General features: G+C 46.6%; 1 protein-coding gene across 1 annotated transcript in view; it reads left to right on the forward strand.

Moving 5' to 3' along the window:
- The window catches only part of SETD5 (SET domain containing 5), a 39,177-nt gene extending 22,912 nt beyond the window's left edge, over positions 1–16,265 (forward strand). The window contains exons 16-23 of the mRNA XM_027700477.1: positions 349–478; positions 1,685–1,938; positions 4,372–4,428; positions 5,857–6,318; positions 7,980–8,260; positions 10,880–11,013; positions 13,707–13,780; positions 13,970–16,265. Coding sequence (XP_027556278.1) covers positions 349–478; positions 1,685–1,938; positions 4,372–4,428; positions 5,857–6,318; positions 7,980–8,260; positions 10,880–11,013; positions 13,707–13,780; positions 13,970–14,569 — 1,992 coding nt within the window. The 3' untranslated portion in view covers positions 14,570–16,265. The remainder of the gene's footprint in view (positions 1–348; positions 479–1,684; positions 1,939–4,371; positions 4,429–5,856; positions 6,319–7,979; positions 8,261–10,879; positions 11,014–13,706; positions 13,781–13,969) is intronic.
- The last annotated feature ends 458 nt before the right edge of the window (positions 16,266–16,723 follow it).

Here is a 16,723-nt window from a genome sequence, read left to right on the forward strand (position 1 = left end):
CCTTTTCTTTTAAATTATGATTGTTTTTATTAATTTTTAGATGCCAGCATTTTGCATTTTTATGTTTATAATTTGCCCTTTACTTATCTTTGTGTTGCTGCTGAGGATTGCTGCTCCCAGAACACATCACATCAAGAGCACAGTCAGCCCCATCACAGTAGGTGGTGGGCTCGGTGCTGACAGCTGTGTTCTAACAGCTCCTGCCTGAGCGCACGCGAGGGAGGTAATCCCGGTGTTCTGAGCAGCCTGCCCTGCTCCACAAGAGCGTAGGAGTCTGAGTGCATCCTGCAAGATGACATAGAAAGTACCCGAGGAGTTTCACGTTTATGTAGTCTCGTTCTGTTTCAGCGCTGGATCAAACAAGCCCTGGAAGAGGGGATGACTCAGACCTCACCAGCTCCTCAAGAGAACAGAGCCCAGTGTTTATACCAAAGTAACGAGAACAGCAGCTCCTCCAGCATCTGCAAAGATGACACAGGTAAGTGCTCAGCACCGTCAGGGCAGCACTGGCTCTGGAGTCAAACTGGGGGAGTAGCAAAGGCAGCTGTGCAAGAGATATCTCAGTGTGCGCTGCTGCCTGATGGCACAGCTCTGTGGTAGGTGAGAATGTTGCTTTGTTGTTCACTGAAATTTCTGCAGACCCATTCTAGCTTGAGCATGTGCAAAGTTTCTCAGTATTTTTCTGTAAAAAGATAATAATTTAATCTTGCATCATCAGCCTCAGTGCTGTGTGATCTTTTGTACGATAGGAGGGATGGAGGGGGGAGTGAGTACAGTGTTATCTCTTCTCAGCAAGATGTTGTTAGATGGGCAATTAAATACCTGCTGACTGTAGGAAGATACAGGAAAGTCTTACAGGCACATATGTAATAGGAAAATGACTACGTCTCAAAGATGGAGAAGTTAAAAATCTATGAGTAAAGGAACAGAATAGTTAAATACTGTGTCTGAATCCTTTTACAGAGAAAGAGAGTGAAGATGTGCCCAGTCAGGAATCAGTTTTCCAAGGATGGCAGGAGGCTAGACAGCAGAGAGATTATACAGAATTGATTATTGAAAAGTTAGATAAACAGGAAATGAACAGAATGCCAGAAGAAATAAATGTACATCCTGAGCAAGAACTGAAGAAGCAAACAACTGAACTGTAGAATTTACAGTTTTTTGTTTTTTTTTTTTTTAACCTGAGCATCAGAAAAGATTATTATTTTAAAGAGGCGTACCTCTGAGGGAAAGGCTTTAATCCTTTATGGAAGTGAAATGTGTTTGGGCTGTATTGATGTAGCCTATAGGGGACTGTTAGGTTCAGGTAGCAATAATTGAGCTGCCTCTGGTTTGTTTGTAGCAGTGACAGTGACATGTCCTCTGACCCCTCTTCTTCATTCTTCTCTGCTCTTTTTATCCTTTCCTGTCTTCCTTTCCCCTGGCTCCTTCTTGTGCATACTTCTAGTTGAAATATTTCCTTTCTTTGTTCACTGCATGTTCCTGATTATGAGTTGTTCTGTGAGCAGTATCTAGACATTGCTAAAGAAGTAATTCAGAGGTACTTCATTAGTAGGAATCTTTTGTAATTGCATTGAAGACTCATGGGCTTCATTTGGCTGGGGAAGGAGACAACATGATTTGCTTGTGGGTAATGGTTAAGGTTAATGGTTCAGCCCTGTCCTCAGCTCAGTTTGCTTTTCAGACTTGCTGAGTCCCCTGAAGAAGTGGAAGTCTCGCTACTTGATGGAGCAGAATGTTAAGAAGCTGCTGCGGCCACTGTCTCCCGTGACCCCTCCACCTCCCATTCCCTCAGTTCCTGGCTCAGCGAGCCCACAGCTGGCTACACCCTGCTCGTCACTGCCCGGGGAGGAGGAGAGTCGCAACGGCTATGGCGTGATGTTCTCACCAATCCCCTCTCTGGCTGCCAGTCGCTGCAATACTCCACTACAGTTCGAGGTAAATCTGCCCAGCACTGAGGGTGCTAAAAGGAGGAATGGGAATATTTGTGGCAAGGGAGACACTTGGGACAGCCTCCTTTTGGAGTGTGTGGCTATATTGCTGACCAGCATCACAGTGTCAGCCTCAAGAGCACTGCTGCCTTTCTCCCCTACTCCACTTCTGACCAAATCTCCTGCTGTGTTAAATGTCAAACCTCACTTTGTAGCTATGAGTAACATTAGTCTTAGGTTGTTTTTTCTATTTCTGCAGAGTAGCTCCCGAATTTTGGAGGTTTTTCAGTGATCTTTAATCATCTTTCCCACTTCAGATCTCTGTGCCAATGTGGCCTCCAAACCCTGCCTCCTCCAAAGAGTGCAGTAGTGTTCCATTTCTCAAAGGCTGTCTGCCATTCTCACCTTCTCTTTCCCCAAACAGCTTTCAGTAACCCCAAGTGTGGTAGAAATACTTTACATCAGCTTCCACTGTATCCTTTGGTTTTTCTTTACCTTGATTGGGCAGAAAGAAAATACTGTAATACCTTTGATTTCTTAATACTTTACTTTTGCAAAAATCAGCACTAGTAGTGAGCTGGCTCTGTAGGTGGTTTCCATTGCTCTAAACTCTGGGAGAATTACCAGCATTCATCCCACCAGGACCTTCCACTTTCTGTTGCTGCTCTGTGCCTGTGAGTAGGGATCATGCTGTTTGCAGGTTTAGTTTTGTTTTCTAGCATTACATATTTTCATTAAAAACCCATGGAACTCTTCAGGCCAGCTGCTCATACTCTGCCAGTTAGAACCATTAAAAAAATGGTGCAGTGATGGACTGCTCCATACTAGGGACTATTTTGCAGGAATCCCCCATCCATTTTGCAACAGGTGGTATTTTTTGTGGTATTTTTAGCTTAGTGTGCTTTGATTATTTTCTTTGAAAGCTCTGTCTTGTAAGTTGTTTGAGGGGCAGCTCTGTAGAGGTTAGCAGGGAAGATTGTGGAGCACTGAGGAGAGAGATAAAAGACTGTTCCAGGCAGAGAGCTCAACAGGAAATGATCCTTTCCCTGGCAGTGGTTAAGGAGGCAGCTCAGGGCAGTGTTGCCACAGTCTAATCATCCCTTTCCTGTCCCACCATAGTGTTAGTTAACTAGCCTTGATTTCACTGGGTATCTATAACTTACTTGTCTTTCTCCTTTTTTCCTCTTGAAAAGAGTCTAACAACTCACTGGACCATAGGCTTCTCCATTCAAACTTTTGTATTTCCTCCAGTGCACCTCATTCATAATATCATTGTTTTAATGTCATGTCTGTTTCATTTCGTTATCATCAGTTCTAACTGGAGGGAATGTATAAAGCTTTATGCTTCAGTCCTGTGGCCCTCTGGGAAGAGAGTGACAGAAAGATTCTCCCCTCAGTTCACAAGCTTCCTCAAGGAAGCAGAAGCTGTGACTTGCCATCTTGTCTTGCTTAGAAATACATTTTTGAAGGCTTTTAAGAAAGTTCCTTCTTGACTGATTTCCTAGCTGCTCTCTGAAAAACTTGTATCATAAGCCTTCTGAAGCTCTGGTTGTCAGCTTTTTACAGATTGAGTTTTTTCAGACTGTTTTGTGACCTTTTTAGACTGGAAACAATTTAGAGGATGCTTAGCCCTGCATATTCACAGGAGTGACTAGAAGCATGAGGACATGCATCTGCTTTTTCTGTGGAGTTTGTCAGAATTTTTTTTAGCTAACAAATTTGAAATTCCTCAGTTTTCTAAGGTTTTCTGCTTTGCAGAAGACAGTGACTGCTGCCATATTTCTCTGGGAAACCTTCTTCTCTGATTCTATTTTAGGCCTTCTCATTAGCATGGAAAGGGAAGTGCTTGGGAAGGAGCCCTTAACTGTGCTGTCAAGGGCATACACTGCCTTCACTGATAGGTGCTCAAATGATATGACATTTCATAAAGCTGGCTGTCCACACCTCTTTTCTTGACTTTATCTGGAAAGGTGACCCACAGTGGATTGAAGGAGACTGTTTTGTTTTATAGTGTAATGTCTGTGAAAGGTCACTTTAGTGTTTGAGGGATCTTAGTTTACTTTTTGGGCTAAACCAGGCTTTCCATCTCTCCCATGTTCTCAGAATAAACACCATAAATTTCTTTCTCTATATTTCATGGTGCAAACTATCTGACAGCATCAGAAATATAAAGAGTAAAATGCTGCTTTTCTTAATGTTCACGTGCTGTTTTGGGTTCTAAGTTGCATCATGAGATGCAGTAACCCAGTCCTATCTGTGCTTCCAGGAAGCTTTAGAACCCAGTTAACCAACCATGTTGCTGTCCAGGCTGGGGCCAGTTCCTGGGATAGTTTTTGTTTAGAATAGCCATTGCTAACCTCTGTGCTTGTATTTTGTACATTGTATTTTGCTTCTTGACTTTTTAAGTAGATGAATAACTAGATGCTTTTCCCTCCTCTAGAACGTATCCTCCCCCGAGAGTTCCCCTGCGCATAGACCCGAGTCCATGTCACCTGAGGTAGTTACTGCACCTGGGCCCGCGTGTGCGTGCTGGGAGGGGAGGGATGAGGGGCATGGAGGCAGTGGGAATAAGTGTGGAGCATTAGCCACAGCAAGGCTGAGAGTTTTCAGGGTTGTCACAAGAGAGCGAACAAATTGAAGACTGGAATTTTTGATTCACTTGTTGACCTTGGTGGGAAGACTTGGTACGTCTCAGCTGTTGAGGTGAAGGCAGGAGATCTGGGCACTCTGCAAATGTCATCATCAATGTCAGACCCAGCCCAGCTGATAAGTGCTCTGTGATATTTACTCAGCAGTGCCAAAATGACTGCTGGGGAAGGGAAAGCACTCACCGCTAGTTTTGACTTACGAGCACACAGTGGTGCACCTGACCTGCTCTCTTCAGCCTTGACATATCTAAACCCGCTCACTTGCAGGCTAAAAATGTTGAGGAGGTGCCACAAAGTAGTATTTTGCTTACCTAGTGCCTTGTTGTAAAATATGAGGTGAACTGCCTTGCTCAGAGACTGTTTCATAGTAGAAAATCTGTGCTCATCTCCAGTGTGGTGGATTACTTGGAGCTCTAATACAGCAGGGGAAACGTTCTCAACGACAGCAGGAGAGGAGAGCTGGTGCCTGGTGCTGCTGTGTTTTTCCCTCTGCACTGTAGTCCTGCAAAAAGGATGAAATCTTGTCAGTTATACTCATTGTCTGAGATCCTGACATATTAACGTGGTGAAGGAGATGATTATTCTGCTGCCCTGGAGGGTTTTTGGCACTTCCAGTAGATAAATGGATATACTGTTGTATCAGTGCCTAGTGCTCCAGAAACTGTGACAGCACAAAGATGATGCCATTGTGGTTTTGTTGGATATTGTAAAATGTAGAAATGCAGTAAAAATTAAATGAATGTACTATTGTTGGAGATTTCCAAAGCTCACAATAAGTGAAAACAAATGGCTTAGATGTCCTGGGTATTTTATTGTTAGGAAGTTAGTAGTGGCTGACTTGGGAGAGTCAAGAACTTGGCTAATATAACAGCAAAAGGACAGCAGAAGTTTTCTGTTCTCTCTCCATAATTAATATAGCTACTGCTATGTGTTAACATCAGCTTGGGGACGTATGAGGCAATTGAAAATGCTGGTTTGAATTCACTGACTGCCTGGGGATAGTGCCAAGCCTTATCCTCTTGTTGCAGAAAGACTGCTGAAGGGGAAAGGGCATCCCATTCTGGACAGCTGAACTGATCATTGTTTAGTCTGTCATTCCCCTGTGGAATGGGCAGAACAGTGCAGGAGAGACCCTACGGGGTAATCAGAAAGGAACTGGGAAGCAGGAAGCTAGCATTGTACAGAGCACTTTCTGACTTAAATTTCTCTCCCCACCCTTGCCTGACACTTTTCCTGACTTCCCGCCCCCCTGCCTATACCCTTCTCGGACTTTCCAGGTCTGCCTCCGATCCGACCTGGATTCGAAGGGAGGGTACTTGGATTCCAGTGCAAACCAAGAACGGCCATCGCTGCTCAGCTTTGGATCCTCTGATGTGGCTCCACAGTCCTCCATAAACTCTACTTCAGAGATGAACTTCCCAGGGAAAAGTGGGGAAGCACAGATGCTGCTACGAAGCTCTGATCAGGCTTTTCGGACAGAGTTTAATTTAATGTATGCCTTCTCCCCATTGAACGCTATGCCACGTGTAGATGGGTTGTTGCGGGGGTCTCCTCCTTTGGGAGAGAGGAAGCCCATGAATTCAGAAGCGGGATGCTGCAGATCTCCTGCCGAAGGGTATTTCAGCAGACACGAGTCGGGGCTGCTCAAAGAGGCAGCGCAGGGATCCATGTCTCCCTGCGGCGAGAGGGCTTGCGAGGGCGTCAGAGCTGCTCCCCAGAATCCACCGCAAAGGAAGAAGGCAAGTATTCCTGAAAAAGAAATTCTTAGGTTGCAGGAACCTCTGTGGGAACTGTAAACACCACAGGAAAGACTTACAGGCAGAACAAAGAGAGTCTGGGCGAGTAATCCAGGCATCCAGTGCCTGGGTGAAAACAGTTGTTAAGAGTTGTTACCCTTTAGGCAAGATTTTGATGTGAGAGGTGGGAGAAAAAGACCACAGTGAAAATACCTCTTCTGGGAGCACAGAAAGTAGAGCAGGATGCTGGCAGTTTTCATCAACAGTTGTTAAAATGAGACAAGACCCAGAGCAATAATACATAGTGCAGCTGTACAGCTGGTGGAGGTGTTATTTATCAGGATGAAAAGGGTCCTTAGTAGGTAAGAGGATCTAATGTTTCAAAAGAAAACATAGTCTGTTTATTAGAACATATTAGAACATTTCCATAACATTGCAAAGAAAGTAGATGAAGGTCATTACTTAAAAGTTAGCTCTTTGAAACTAAAAGCACAGGAATATGGTTTAAAGAAAGCAAATACATGTTGGTTTCTAATAGCAGGCCAGTGACCCTCATGGGACTAAAACTGAGTGAAAATGGTAAGTGAAGGTGGTGCTGTGGTAAAACGGGGTACTTGTGGGACAAATACTGGTGCCTTTTCCTGTGCTTAGATTTCTTTTTTTATGGCAAGTGTGGTAACTCAGATCACTTGTATAACAGTCCAACTGGATGGAATATCTTATTTCCATTCCATTTCTGGGGGCTCTTGATTTTTATTTTTCTTTGGTTTTCTTTTAAAGTTACACTTATCTTAAAACCTTCATATGTTGAGTTACTTTTGGAAATAGCCTGTTCAGTATTTTAGCATCATAAAGCCTTCTGTATGGGCATTGAGTCATAGTTGATAAATTCTTCATCAGAGCTGCCTTCTGTGAGTCCTTTATGGCTCTGTGCCTTATAATAACTCTGAGGGAACACACGCTGTAAGATAAAGGCTCAGCTGGAAATATTTTGGTTCTGCTGTCCCTGTGTTGCAGGACTGGGTTATCTTTGGTTGGTGTCTTTGACAAATGTGAGACTGCTTTGCAGAAAATACATTCTACCTTTGCTAAAAGCAGTTTGTTTAAGTGGCAGTGCTGGAAGTTTGCGATGCCTCCATAGCAGGAACCTGCTCTAAGCAAGTTGAAGTTCTGTGCTAGGCTTCACCGAGCTTTTGGCATTAATGTGGCTGAACTAATACGCATGAATGGGGCACTGAAGGTGCCAGTTCTGTGAAGAAGGCTCTTATTACCTGTTCCAGGGATGTACAGATATTGAAAAAAATTTACATAATATCACAAACTGGAGAGCGTGAAGGATTTTGAGAGAAGGGAGGATATAGTGGCTTGATGTTTGAATATGCATGCATGTCTTGAAGTAATTTGAAAAGCCAGGTTGTTAGAGAAGCAAACTAGCTGGATGTTTCTGCTGAAATAATGGTCATAAAAAGTAAAACGGCATGGCAGTCCAAATTTGTACCACTTAGCTCTGCAGATTCAGGAAGAGTTGATAATCCCACTTTGCCTCATCAAGTCTTATCTGCAAACCCAAGGAAATAGATTTTTTAAATGGTGTGTGGGCATGTTCCTCCTCCTTGTCCTAGTCCACTGCGTTCCCTGAGTCACGTCTGTGCTGTCTCTCCCAGGTATCCCTACTGGAATACCGCAAGCGGAAACAGGAGGCCAAGGAGGGCGGCGATTCGGTGCGAGGGGCAGGGACCCCCACCCGGCAGGGCAGCAGCTCCTCTGGGACCGACACAGACGGCCCCTCGGGATCCGCAGCGCGAACTCCGTCCTCCCCACAAAGTGGCTTCTCCCCTTCTCATCCCTCCCTGCCTCACGTAGAGGACGTCAGCCCGCCGGACTCCAGGGGCTGTGGTTCTTCATCATCACTCAGCAAATCCCAGGAGAGCATCAGCAGTAGGTGGTGAGTGTCATCCTTCTGAGCCAGCCTGAGATTGTTCCACAGGGAAGGACTGAACTCTCTAGGAGTCATTTCCATAACAATATGCACAGTGGGATGGATTCAGTTGGGTCTCTTGGCATTGTTCTCTTTCTTAATTGCCAAACAACCATGAAGGATACCAGCAGTCTTCTCTGCCTGCCCTTTAGATATCAAAAATCTGTCTTGAAACATATGAAGTTAAGCAGTTGTTGCTATTCTACCAGTTCCCGTTCGAGGTCTTGGGTTGGAAGGTCTTGCCCATGCAATGAAAATGTAATCCAGGTCTTTTCTTGATGAACCTCCACACTTTTTGGACATGAGTGATACTAAGTCCATTCCTATTCTGAAGGGAAGCTCACAGCCCCCTCCAACTTTGCATTTAAGAAGCAGAGACAGAGCAACAACTTCAGCTTTCCTAATGCCCTGTAAATACAGCTTGAAGAACAGTTACCCGACTGTGGTTGGTGGCTTGCCAAAGGCACAGAAAAACCACCCTTATTGTGTTACCATGAGCAGGTTTGATAAGGAGGAAGGCTCATCATCTAAAACACTTGAACCTGATAGTAATGTCTGGTCCAAACCATTAAGTACTGCAGCACTGAAATGCCGAGTGTGGCTTTGTAGTGCCTGTGCAGTGATGGCTGGGATGTTCTGACTGGAGCTGTGTAGGACACTGGCTCTGCTGTTCTGCATTCAAGTTCTGTTCGTGCACACCACAGGCAGAAAGGCACACACACCTTTCCTGATGCTGATCCTCCACGTGCGTGGCTGTGTCACTGCGCGGCTAATGGCAGGGGGATGGCAAGGGGAGAGATGCAAAGCAATGCTGAAGGCAGTGAGAAGTATGAAATTTAGGTTGAAAGTGCTTAGGTACTTGGGTGAGTTTGCAGGAGTAATAAGATCTGTTTCTTTCCTTTTTCCATCAATTTTCAAGCAGAGATTAATAGAAACAATTGTCTTGTGTCTCTCTGACAGTTCTCTGTCTACCAGCTGACCTTCTGCCAGATCCTGGGACTGGCCACAGCTGAGGCAGTCTGCTAATGATTAGTTTACCATCATTATTCTGTTATCAAATAGTCTATACAAGTGATAGTATCCCATGTTCTTCCCCTCCCCTCCTGTGCCGCTTCCTTCTGCTTGTAAAAGAGCAGAAAAAAAACCCAAAACAGCTGAATGAGCTAAAACTAGTTCAGGGTGAGGTGTCAGTATGGCATCCTTGCTTTAGTAGCATGTTTTATGTGCTGTGAGCTTTATCTGCTGCTCCTCAGCAGGTGCTGCTCTGGCTTCAGTTTCTCACGTGGTTTCAGGAGCAAGTATTGTGTGGGAATAAAGATCCTATTGTTATGGGACACTGGATATAAAGTTGAAACCATGCTGATAGCGTTTTGAAATGGGATTAAGTAGATTTGCTGCCCTTTAAATTCTTGGGTTTCTGTGTTTTAATGGGCAAGGCTGACAAAGGTACAGTCACCTTCTACTTTTAAGAAATATATTAGAACCTGCATGTTTCTGAGCTGAAGTTGTGACCCAATTTCATCTTTAACTGTCAGTGCTTACATGTCAGATACATTTCCAGATAGTCACAATAATATTAGGAACAGAAGAAAATAGTGGTAACTAAAATTCCATGCCTTCATTTGTAGAGCCTTCCAGATTTTTGCTGAACTCTGCACTAATTGCTGATAGCTTTCATTAAAAACAATAGGGAGGTTGTCCCCTTCACTTGCCAAGATACCACTGTCGCAAAGTAAACAGACGTGCTGCTGCCCAGTAAACCCAGCCTGGCAGCAAACTGTCTCCAGCAAAACAATAACCGCAAAGGAAGGTGTGAATTCACCCCCTCACCCCATTCACCTCCATGAGGTGTGAACTCTGGCCCCCTCTCCCTTCTCCTAAAGTGAGGGTGAACTTCAATGTTTGGGCTATTTATTTAAAAAACAAACAAAAATTAAAAAAACCTTATGATATAAAGTGCAGTTTTCAGTAAATATTAAAAAAAATAAGTACAGAAATCAGTTAATATGCTGTTAGACTGCATGCTTACATGGTATGCAGTGCATTTAATATAATCTGAATATTTAAATTCAGGCATTTTTAAGGCACACGTTCTTCAGTGTCCAGGGTAAAGATGTTGTAAATCCCTGGTCAAAGTGATGTTGTCTTATATGTTGAAACACATATTTCTATAGAGATGTGGATGGTCCTGTGCATGGTAGATGGAATGTTGACCCAGAGGTCTGGGGTTTGTCTGTGGCTCTGTTTTTCTTCATCAGATTGGCTTTAGAAAAGCCATTTCACCTCTGTTTCACCCTCAGACAAGACACTTATATAATGGAACGATTTCTAGCACTAATCTTGAGTGGAGAGTTTTCACACTACAAAATAGACAGGACAGAGTGTCATTAGTAGGCAAAACGGCCAAGCAAGTTTTGCTCCAGGAACATTGTATTATCTGACTTGGTACCGGTGAACTTAAGCAGAGACTTTAAAGACAAACCCATGTTGTGGTTACACCAAGGAGCCCACAGCCCTTGTGCATTGGTCGTGTTGTTCCTGGCTGTGTAATAGCAGTCCTCAGCTGTTCCTGGGTTTTTGTTGCAGGATGGTCCCGACGTCGGTGGAGAGGCTCCGAGAGGGACGGGGGATACTTGAGAAGGTGCTGAGGAGTGGTGCAAAGGTGTCCCAGAGACACGAATCCTCACCTACCTGTGACAGTGCTGTTGAGAAGGATGCAGGTAGGACAGTGAAACTTTTGGACGTTTGGTTGGTGGGAAATGATGTCCAACTTGTCTATGAAGTCAGTTGTACCTTCATCTTTAACTTCATCGAAGTTGCCTTCTGCAAACCGTGCTTTATTGTTATTCACATATTGCTTGAGCCTATATCCCTCTTCTGTTAGACCTGGAAGACCACTAGATTTCTCCAGGGTTGGATTCTAGGCTGCCTGCTTCTTGGTTCTGACAGGGACAGCTTCTTTTTCCTTGGACAGATGTGCTAAGAAGGTGCTATCATTTAATTCTCCTTGGCTGAACATTCACACAAAGGTAATATCTTGTTTCTGAGCATTTTAGGGCAAGTATGTATTTACTTCATTCCAAATCAGACTTTTTTCCCCCCAGTTGCAGTAAGGTGTATTTGAGACCAGCCTCTGAAAACTGGTGTCTCATTGAGGGTTTTCCTGGTTTTGTACACCTAGGCACATCTTTTCAATTCTTTTCCTTCATCCAGTCTTGAGAGGAAATCCTCTGCCCTATCAAAAATGTCACAGTTTCATGGAACCCCACTGGGAGTCTCTTCCCTGTCTTTCCCATACCAGTGGAAGTGGCTTTCTTGGTGTTTATTTGGGTAGGCAAAATCCTGGCTCCTGCAACAGGCCTTTGCCCACTCTAACCTGTACATCTCTGGCTCTTCAGTCTCACCCTGAAGTTAGGCTGGAATTAAACTTTCATCTGCAGTGGTACATTCTTCTTTCTTGTTACGTAAACCCCATCCCACTCTGAGCTGTGAAAACCTAATGCTGCAGCTGACAAAAGTCGTCTTGTCTCCTTCATCCCAGCGCAGCAAAATGAAGTTTTTTCTTCTTTTGCTTACTGTGGCAATTTCTTCAGCAGCTTGTTTAGATTCTAGTTTATATTCTTGTTTAGATTTTGTGAGCCACCTTCCCTCCCCCAGTTGCTGCTCTGCTTCTTCGTGAAACAAACGGGGGGCTGAGTCCGTGCCGTTCCTGGTAGCACCTGGAATGGTGAAGGTGCACGTGTTCACTTGATGCTGTAACAGATAATATTGAGGGGAACTGAAAAATCCCAAACTTGGAGGTTTGCTGATGAGGCATGTAGGAATGAAATGGAATTTGTGTGCATTCCACGCTTCTGAGAACTGCAGCTGCTCCCAGCTAAAGCTGTCACTTCATATATGCTTTAGGTTGACACAGGCCAGTACTGACAAGAAAAGCAGTTCTTCATGTCCTTCCTAGTGCAGGTATTGGGAAATGGGGAAGGGAAATGTTGGCTTTAGCTTTTAAGTTTACATAAAGCAAATTCAGGAAGGTCGTAGTTTATTTACCCTTTGTAATTCAGTCTTTCAACTTGTCTTTAACTTGTCAAGGATTTTTCTGAGAACAGGCACTGGCAGTTAATTGTGCAGCCCTGCCGTCATGCCCTGCTGTTTAAAAAACAGTCTTTAGATTTCTTCTGATTCTCATACTTGACTTCTGTGAATCACAGCGATCTCCTGGATTGAACAGTTAGTCTCTTCAATGCGTGACTGCTTAACAAAACGTGCCCCGAACTTCCAAATTTTGCCTTTCTGCAGTACTGGGAATGTCACCTACAGCAAGTCCAACAGCCACTTGCTGCATCGATGTCATTTCAGAAATGGAAGGTGGCACAGGACACGTGCTGGAAGCTTCATGCCCCAGTTTCTGTGCAGGTCTGTGCCCTGAGGAAAAAGGCTCCTGAGCCTCAAGAGCAGACGAGCTCTGTCCCGATCCTTGTTAGCTATGCCAGCACTGTGGTGCAGCACAGAGAGGACAATGGCAGCAAAGCCACAGACACTGCTGGCACTGGTGCTCGTGCCAGTGCAGCTGGGGCCAAAGCCAGACCTGTCTGGCAGAAGTACAGAGCGGACTGAGGCAGCGTGTCCTGTTTCATGACTGAGACACATCTGTCATATAAATGTGATACTAATACCAACAGTGTTTCACCAAGGCATTTCAAATCTGGCTGCTGAGAATCCCTGAGATGCTGCAGATAAACAGCTCTCTGTCATTAGTCTGCAACAGAACTCTGATGGGAAGTCTCCTAGTCCCAGCAGCTTCCTCCTGAAGAAAGCAGGATCACCAGCCACGGTTACAAGGGTAGCAGCTGAAACATACACATGGCTCAGGGGCTGGGTCACTGCAGTAAGTACTTTTTGCCTACCCTTTGAGGAAAACCTGCCACAGGATCCTGCTGACAGCCCTCCAAGAAGGGACAGTTTTGTCTCCTGAGCTGTAACTGTATCCATTGTGGAGTCCTGTGTCCAAGGCTGAGTGGAAAATTGCCAAGATCTTAGAAACCATCTTCTGCCTCTGGTATCGTGCTGAGGAGCCAGGGGAGCCCAGGCTGTGTCCATGCTGAGTCTCCAGGTGTGGCCATTCAGATGGGCTGGTCCAAGGCAGGTCCAAGGCAGCCCACGAGAGTGCACTGGGGTGAGGGGAGTAGCCCTTCTTCACACATGTGGCTGTTTGTATATGGTAAGGTATCCCAGCTGTCTTCTGCTGGAACTCTTCAGCTTCTGGAATGCTGATGGCTGGGGAGGCTGCTCTGGTCTCAGCTGCTGCTGGATGCAGAACACGAGGGCTGGGCTGTCGGTGGTGCCATTTGAGAGGGAGCTGCTGTTCTGCCTCAGTCCAGAGGGTGAGGTTTAACATGCTGCCTGTACATTGCAGACACAGCAGAAGGAGACACTCCAGAAGCCCACAAAGGACCAGCAGTTTACAGTCCTTCTCGGTACAGCTACCAGGTAAATGCTTTCATGTATTATCTGCACATTCTGAAATAAAACCTTTAAAGAGATAAGGGAGAAACTGCCCTTGGCTGCCAATTGTTCCCAGTCCTGCTGCACTAAGTACCTTCATCATGAGAAAGAAGCAGGAAACGTGAAAGTCAATCTGACATGCCTTTTCTTTTTTTTCCCCTATGTCTTGTTCAGCTGCTGCAGTCTGACAGTCCCCAGGCAGAATCACAGACCCTGCTCCAGCAGAGCTCCTCCCCGTACAGAGGGCACCTCGCGCCGTCTCCTGGATACAGCTACCGAGCAGCAGCACAGAGGACAGGACACGGCCTCTCCCATGGTTCCTCAGAAACATCCCTCTCCTCCACCTCGTACTCCAGCCCTGCCCACTCGGTCTCCACAGACTGCTCTGCCCTGTTTGCAGGGACCTCGGGGTATTTCAGCAGCCAGCAGCACTCTGGCAGCGTCAGCAGCAGCCTCCTGAGGAAGAGCTGCCCCGCGGCTGCCAGCCCGGCACAGCAGACGGCTGTGGACTCTCTCTCCTCCGAGTCGGGCTCCCAGCCCTGCACGGGTGTGTCGGGCTCCTCCTCCGCTCCCCAAAGTGCTCGCTCACTACAGTCAGACTTGCGGACTATCAGTCTGCCCAACTCCGGGCAGTCTGTGCTCTACCAGGGCTCCCGGGGCGCAGTGATTTCCAGTGCACAACACTATCCACACCGCGGGGGAGGCAGTGTCCACCAGTACAGACTGCAGCAGCTTCAAGGTTCTGGAGTAAAGACTCAAACAGGACTTTCCTAGGGCTGCCTGGACTCCAGGAGGACAAAACTGCCCATAGCTCCTTCCAGTCACCTCTGGAAGTGGCTCCTGGGCCGGTGTTGGGAGCTTGCACCTGATGCTGGGGTGCCAGGGGTCAGAGGCTGAGGTCTGAAATGCACGGGTGAGATTTGTGAGCAGTATTGGCCTCTGGCCTGGTAGGAGAACGCAGATTTCTCTGAGGCAGAGACTGTAGCAAAGCAGTTCCCTGATACGTGGGTACATTGCAAAAACAAAAACAAAAAAAGGAAAAAAAAAAAAGCAAATGGTTCAAGTGCAATGACTGTGGCACAGCCTCTGTCTCTGGTCCGTGCCCATGGCCATAGTCACTCATGCAGCACGGACACCGTTCTGAATTTGAAAGCAGTTTAAAGGAAACGTTGGGGGAAGTTAACTCCAATCTCTTTATAGGTCAGGTTCTCAGTGCGTTCTGGGGAGGGCTTTAATCCGTTACGATCATTCCAGTCACAAGCAGACGAGCGCACACGGCTGCCTTTGGGCCTGGGTCACCACTGCCACTGTCAGAGCTTTTTCCAGGACAACAGAGTCTCCGCAAATGTGAACTAGCACGGGAGGGGGTTGGAGCGTGTGCCTGTCGCTGCAGAGGGTCTGGGGTGCACTGTCACGTGCTGCTTCCTTGCAGGGCTGTCGTGAACGAGTGTTCTAAGGTCGCTTAAGGAGTCTGTGAACAGGAGCATGGCCGAGGCTGTGCTGTCACATGCTGCCGTGCCAGGGGTCTCTGGCTGCTGGTGTGGAGACGCGGGGGGTGACCGGGGGCCTGATCAGGCAAGTGATGCTGCAGTGCACGGGGGGCTGCGGGCAGAGGAGCGGGGGCTGCCGAGGGGCAGTGCTGGGGTGTTGGGTGCAGACCCCGGTCTGTGCCGAGCCAGAGGCTCTTGGGGCAGTGCTGTGTGGGGTCCTTCCCAGCCGCCGTCACCCACCAAGCGTGGCAGGAGAGCCAGCCCAGACACAGTGCGCTGTCTGTTCAATTCCATACGATTGCCAGCTTCTTTCTCACTTGTTTACTGTAATATCGGGCGTGTTTTTATTTATCTAATTTTATATTCAGTTATAACCATAGTAGGTTAGCTAATATATGACAGGTGTCATCCCTGGTGCTGCAGTGGAACTTCTCCTTTCTCTTGGATAACATAATGCTGTGAGTCTGTCTCCCCTGTCCTTTCAGATGCACAGTCTTCTTCCTCTTTTTTTAGGACTGTTACAGGTTTCTCTAATTCACAATTGAAATCAGGTGTTTGTTCAGCCTAGGGGAGACTTTTAAAATATTGAAACAAAGAGTAACTTTCTCACACTGTCTGGCTGTGAGCGTGTTGGGATGGAACTTGTCACCCCGCAGTTGGGTGTCTGTATACTGTATAAAATAGGTGTAAACTTCACTTGGCTTAGCCCTGGGGGTGCAGCCTCCCCTTTCGTGCTCTGAGCAGCACGGGGCAGGCAGGCTCTGCCCTGCCAGGCAGCGAGAGGGGGCCGGGGGGCCCTGCCCAGAGGCTCCAGCACCTTTGGGCGCAGCAGGGGGGCAGGAGGGAGGGACCCTGGAAAGCTCTAGGAAAGGTGGGGGCTGTAGCTTCTTACTCTAGTGGAGTTTTTACACCATGCTGTAACATTTGAACTTTCACAAGAGATGTAATAATTTTGATAATAAAAATACTTAACTTGAAAACTGGTATTTTTGCATTTCTTTCTGTTTCCTTACCACCTTACATCCTGGTGCCCAGGATGTGGGGTGAGGGAGTAGGGTCATGTTGGTCTCCCTTTCCTATCCCTGCAGGGTAAGCAGATCTTCACAGGAGCAGCCCTGCAGACCTCCCTTCTGCCAGCATTTTGGGTGAAGCCAGAGGCTGCTTCAGGAGCTACTGTTCCTGAGGAAATTCCCTGAGCTTCTGCCTGGGGTTGTGAGATTGTGGCTGTGCTGCTGTTCTTGCTCATCTTGGGAGGAGATGGTGTGGAGGATGTCCCCTGCACCACTGCACCTGCTTCAAGACCTGGTTTCTGGTGTGCTGGTAGCCAGGGTTTTCATGTTGCTTGCCTTTTCCTAAGGAAGTCTGAGATGGGCTGAGCCTGGAGGGGGGCCCACCACTTGTTGCCTGCAAGCGCTGGTCTGAGATGCCCATGGCTGGT

This window comes from Neopelma chrysocephalum, unplaced genomic scaffold, assembly GCF_003984885.1.
Source record: "Neopelma chrysocephalum unplaced genomic scaffold, ASM398488v2 Primary Assembly neopelma1_147, whole genome shotgun sequence".
Taxonomy (NCBI): Eukaryota; Metazoa; Chordata; class Aves; order Passeriformes; family Pipridae; genus Neopelma; species Neopelma chrysocephalum.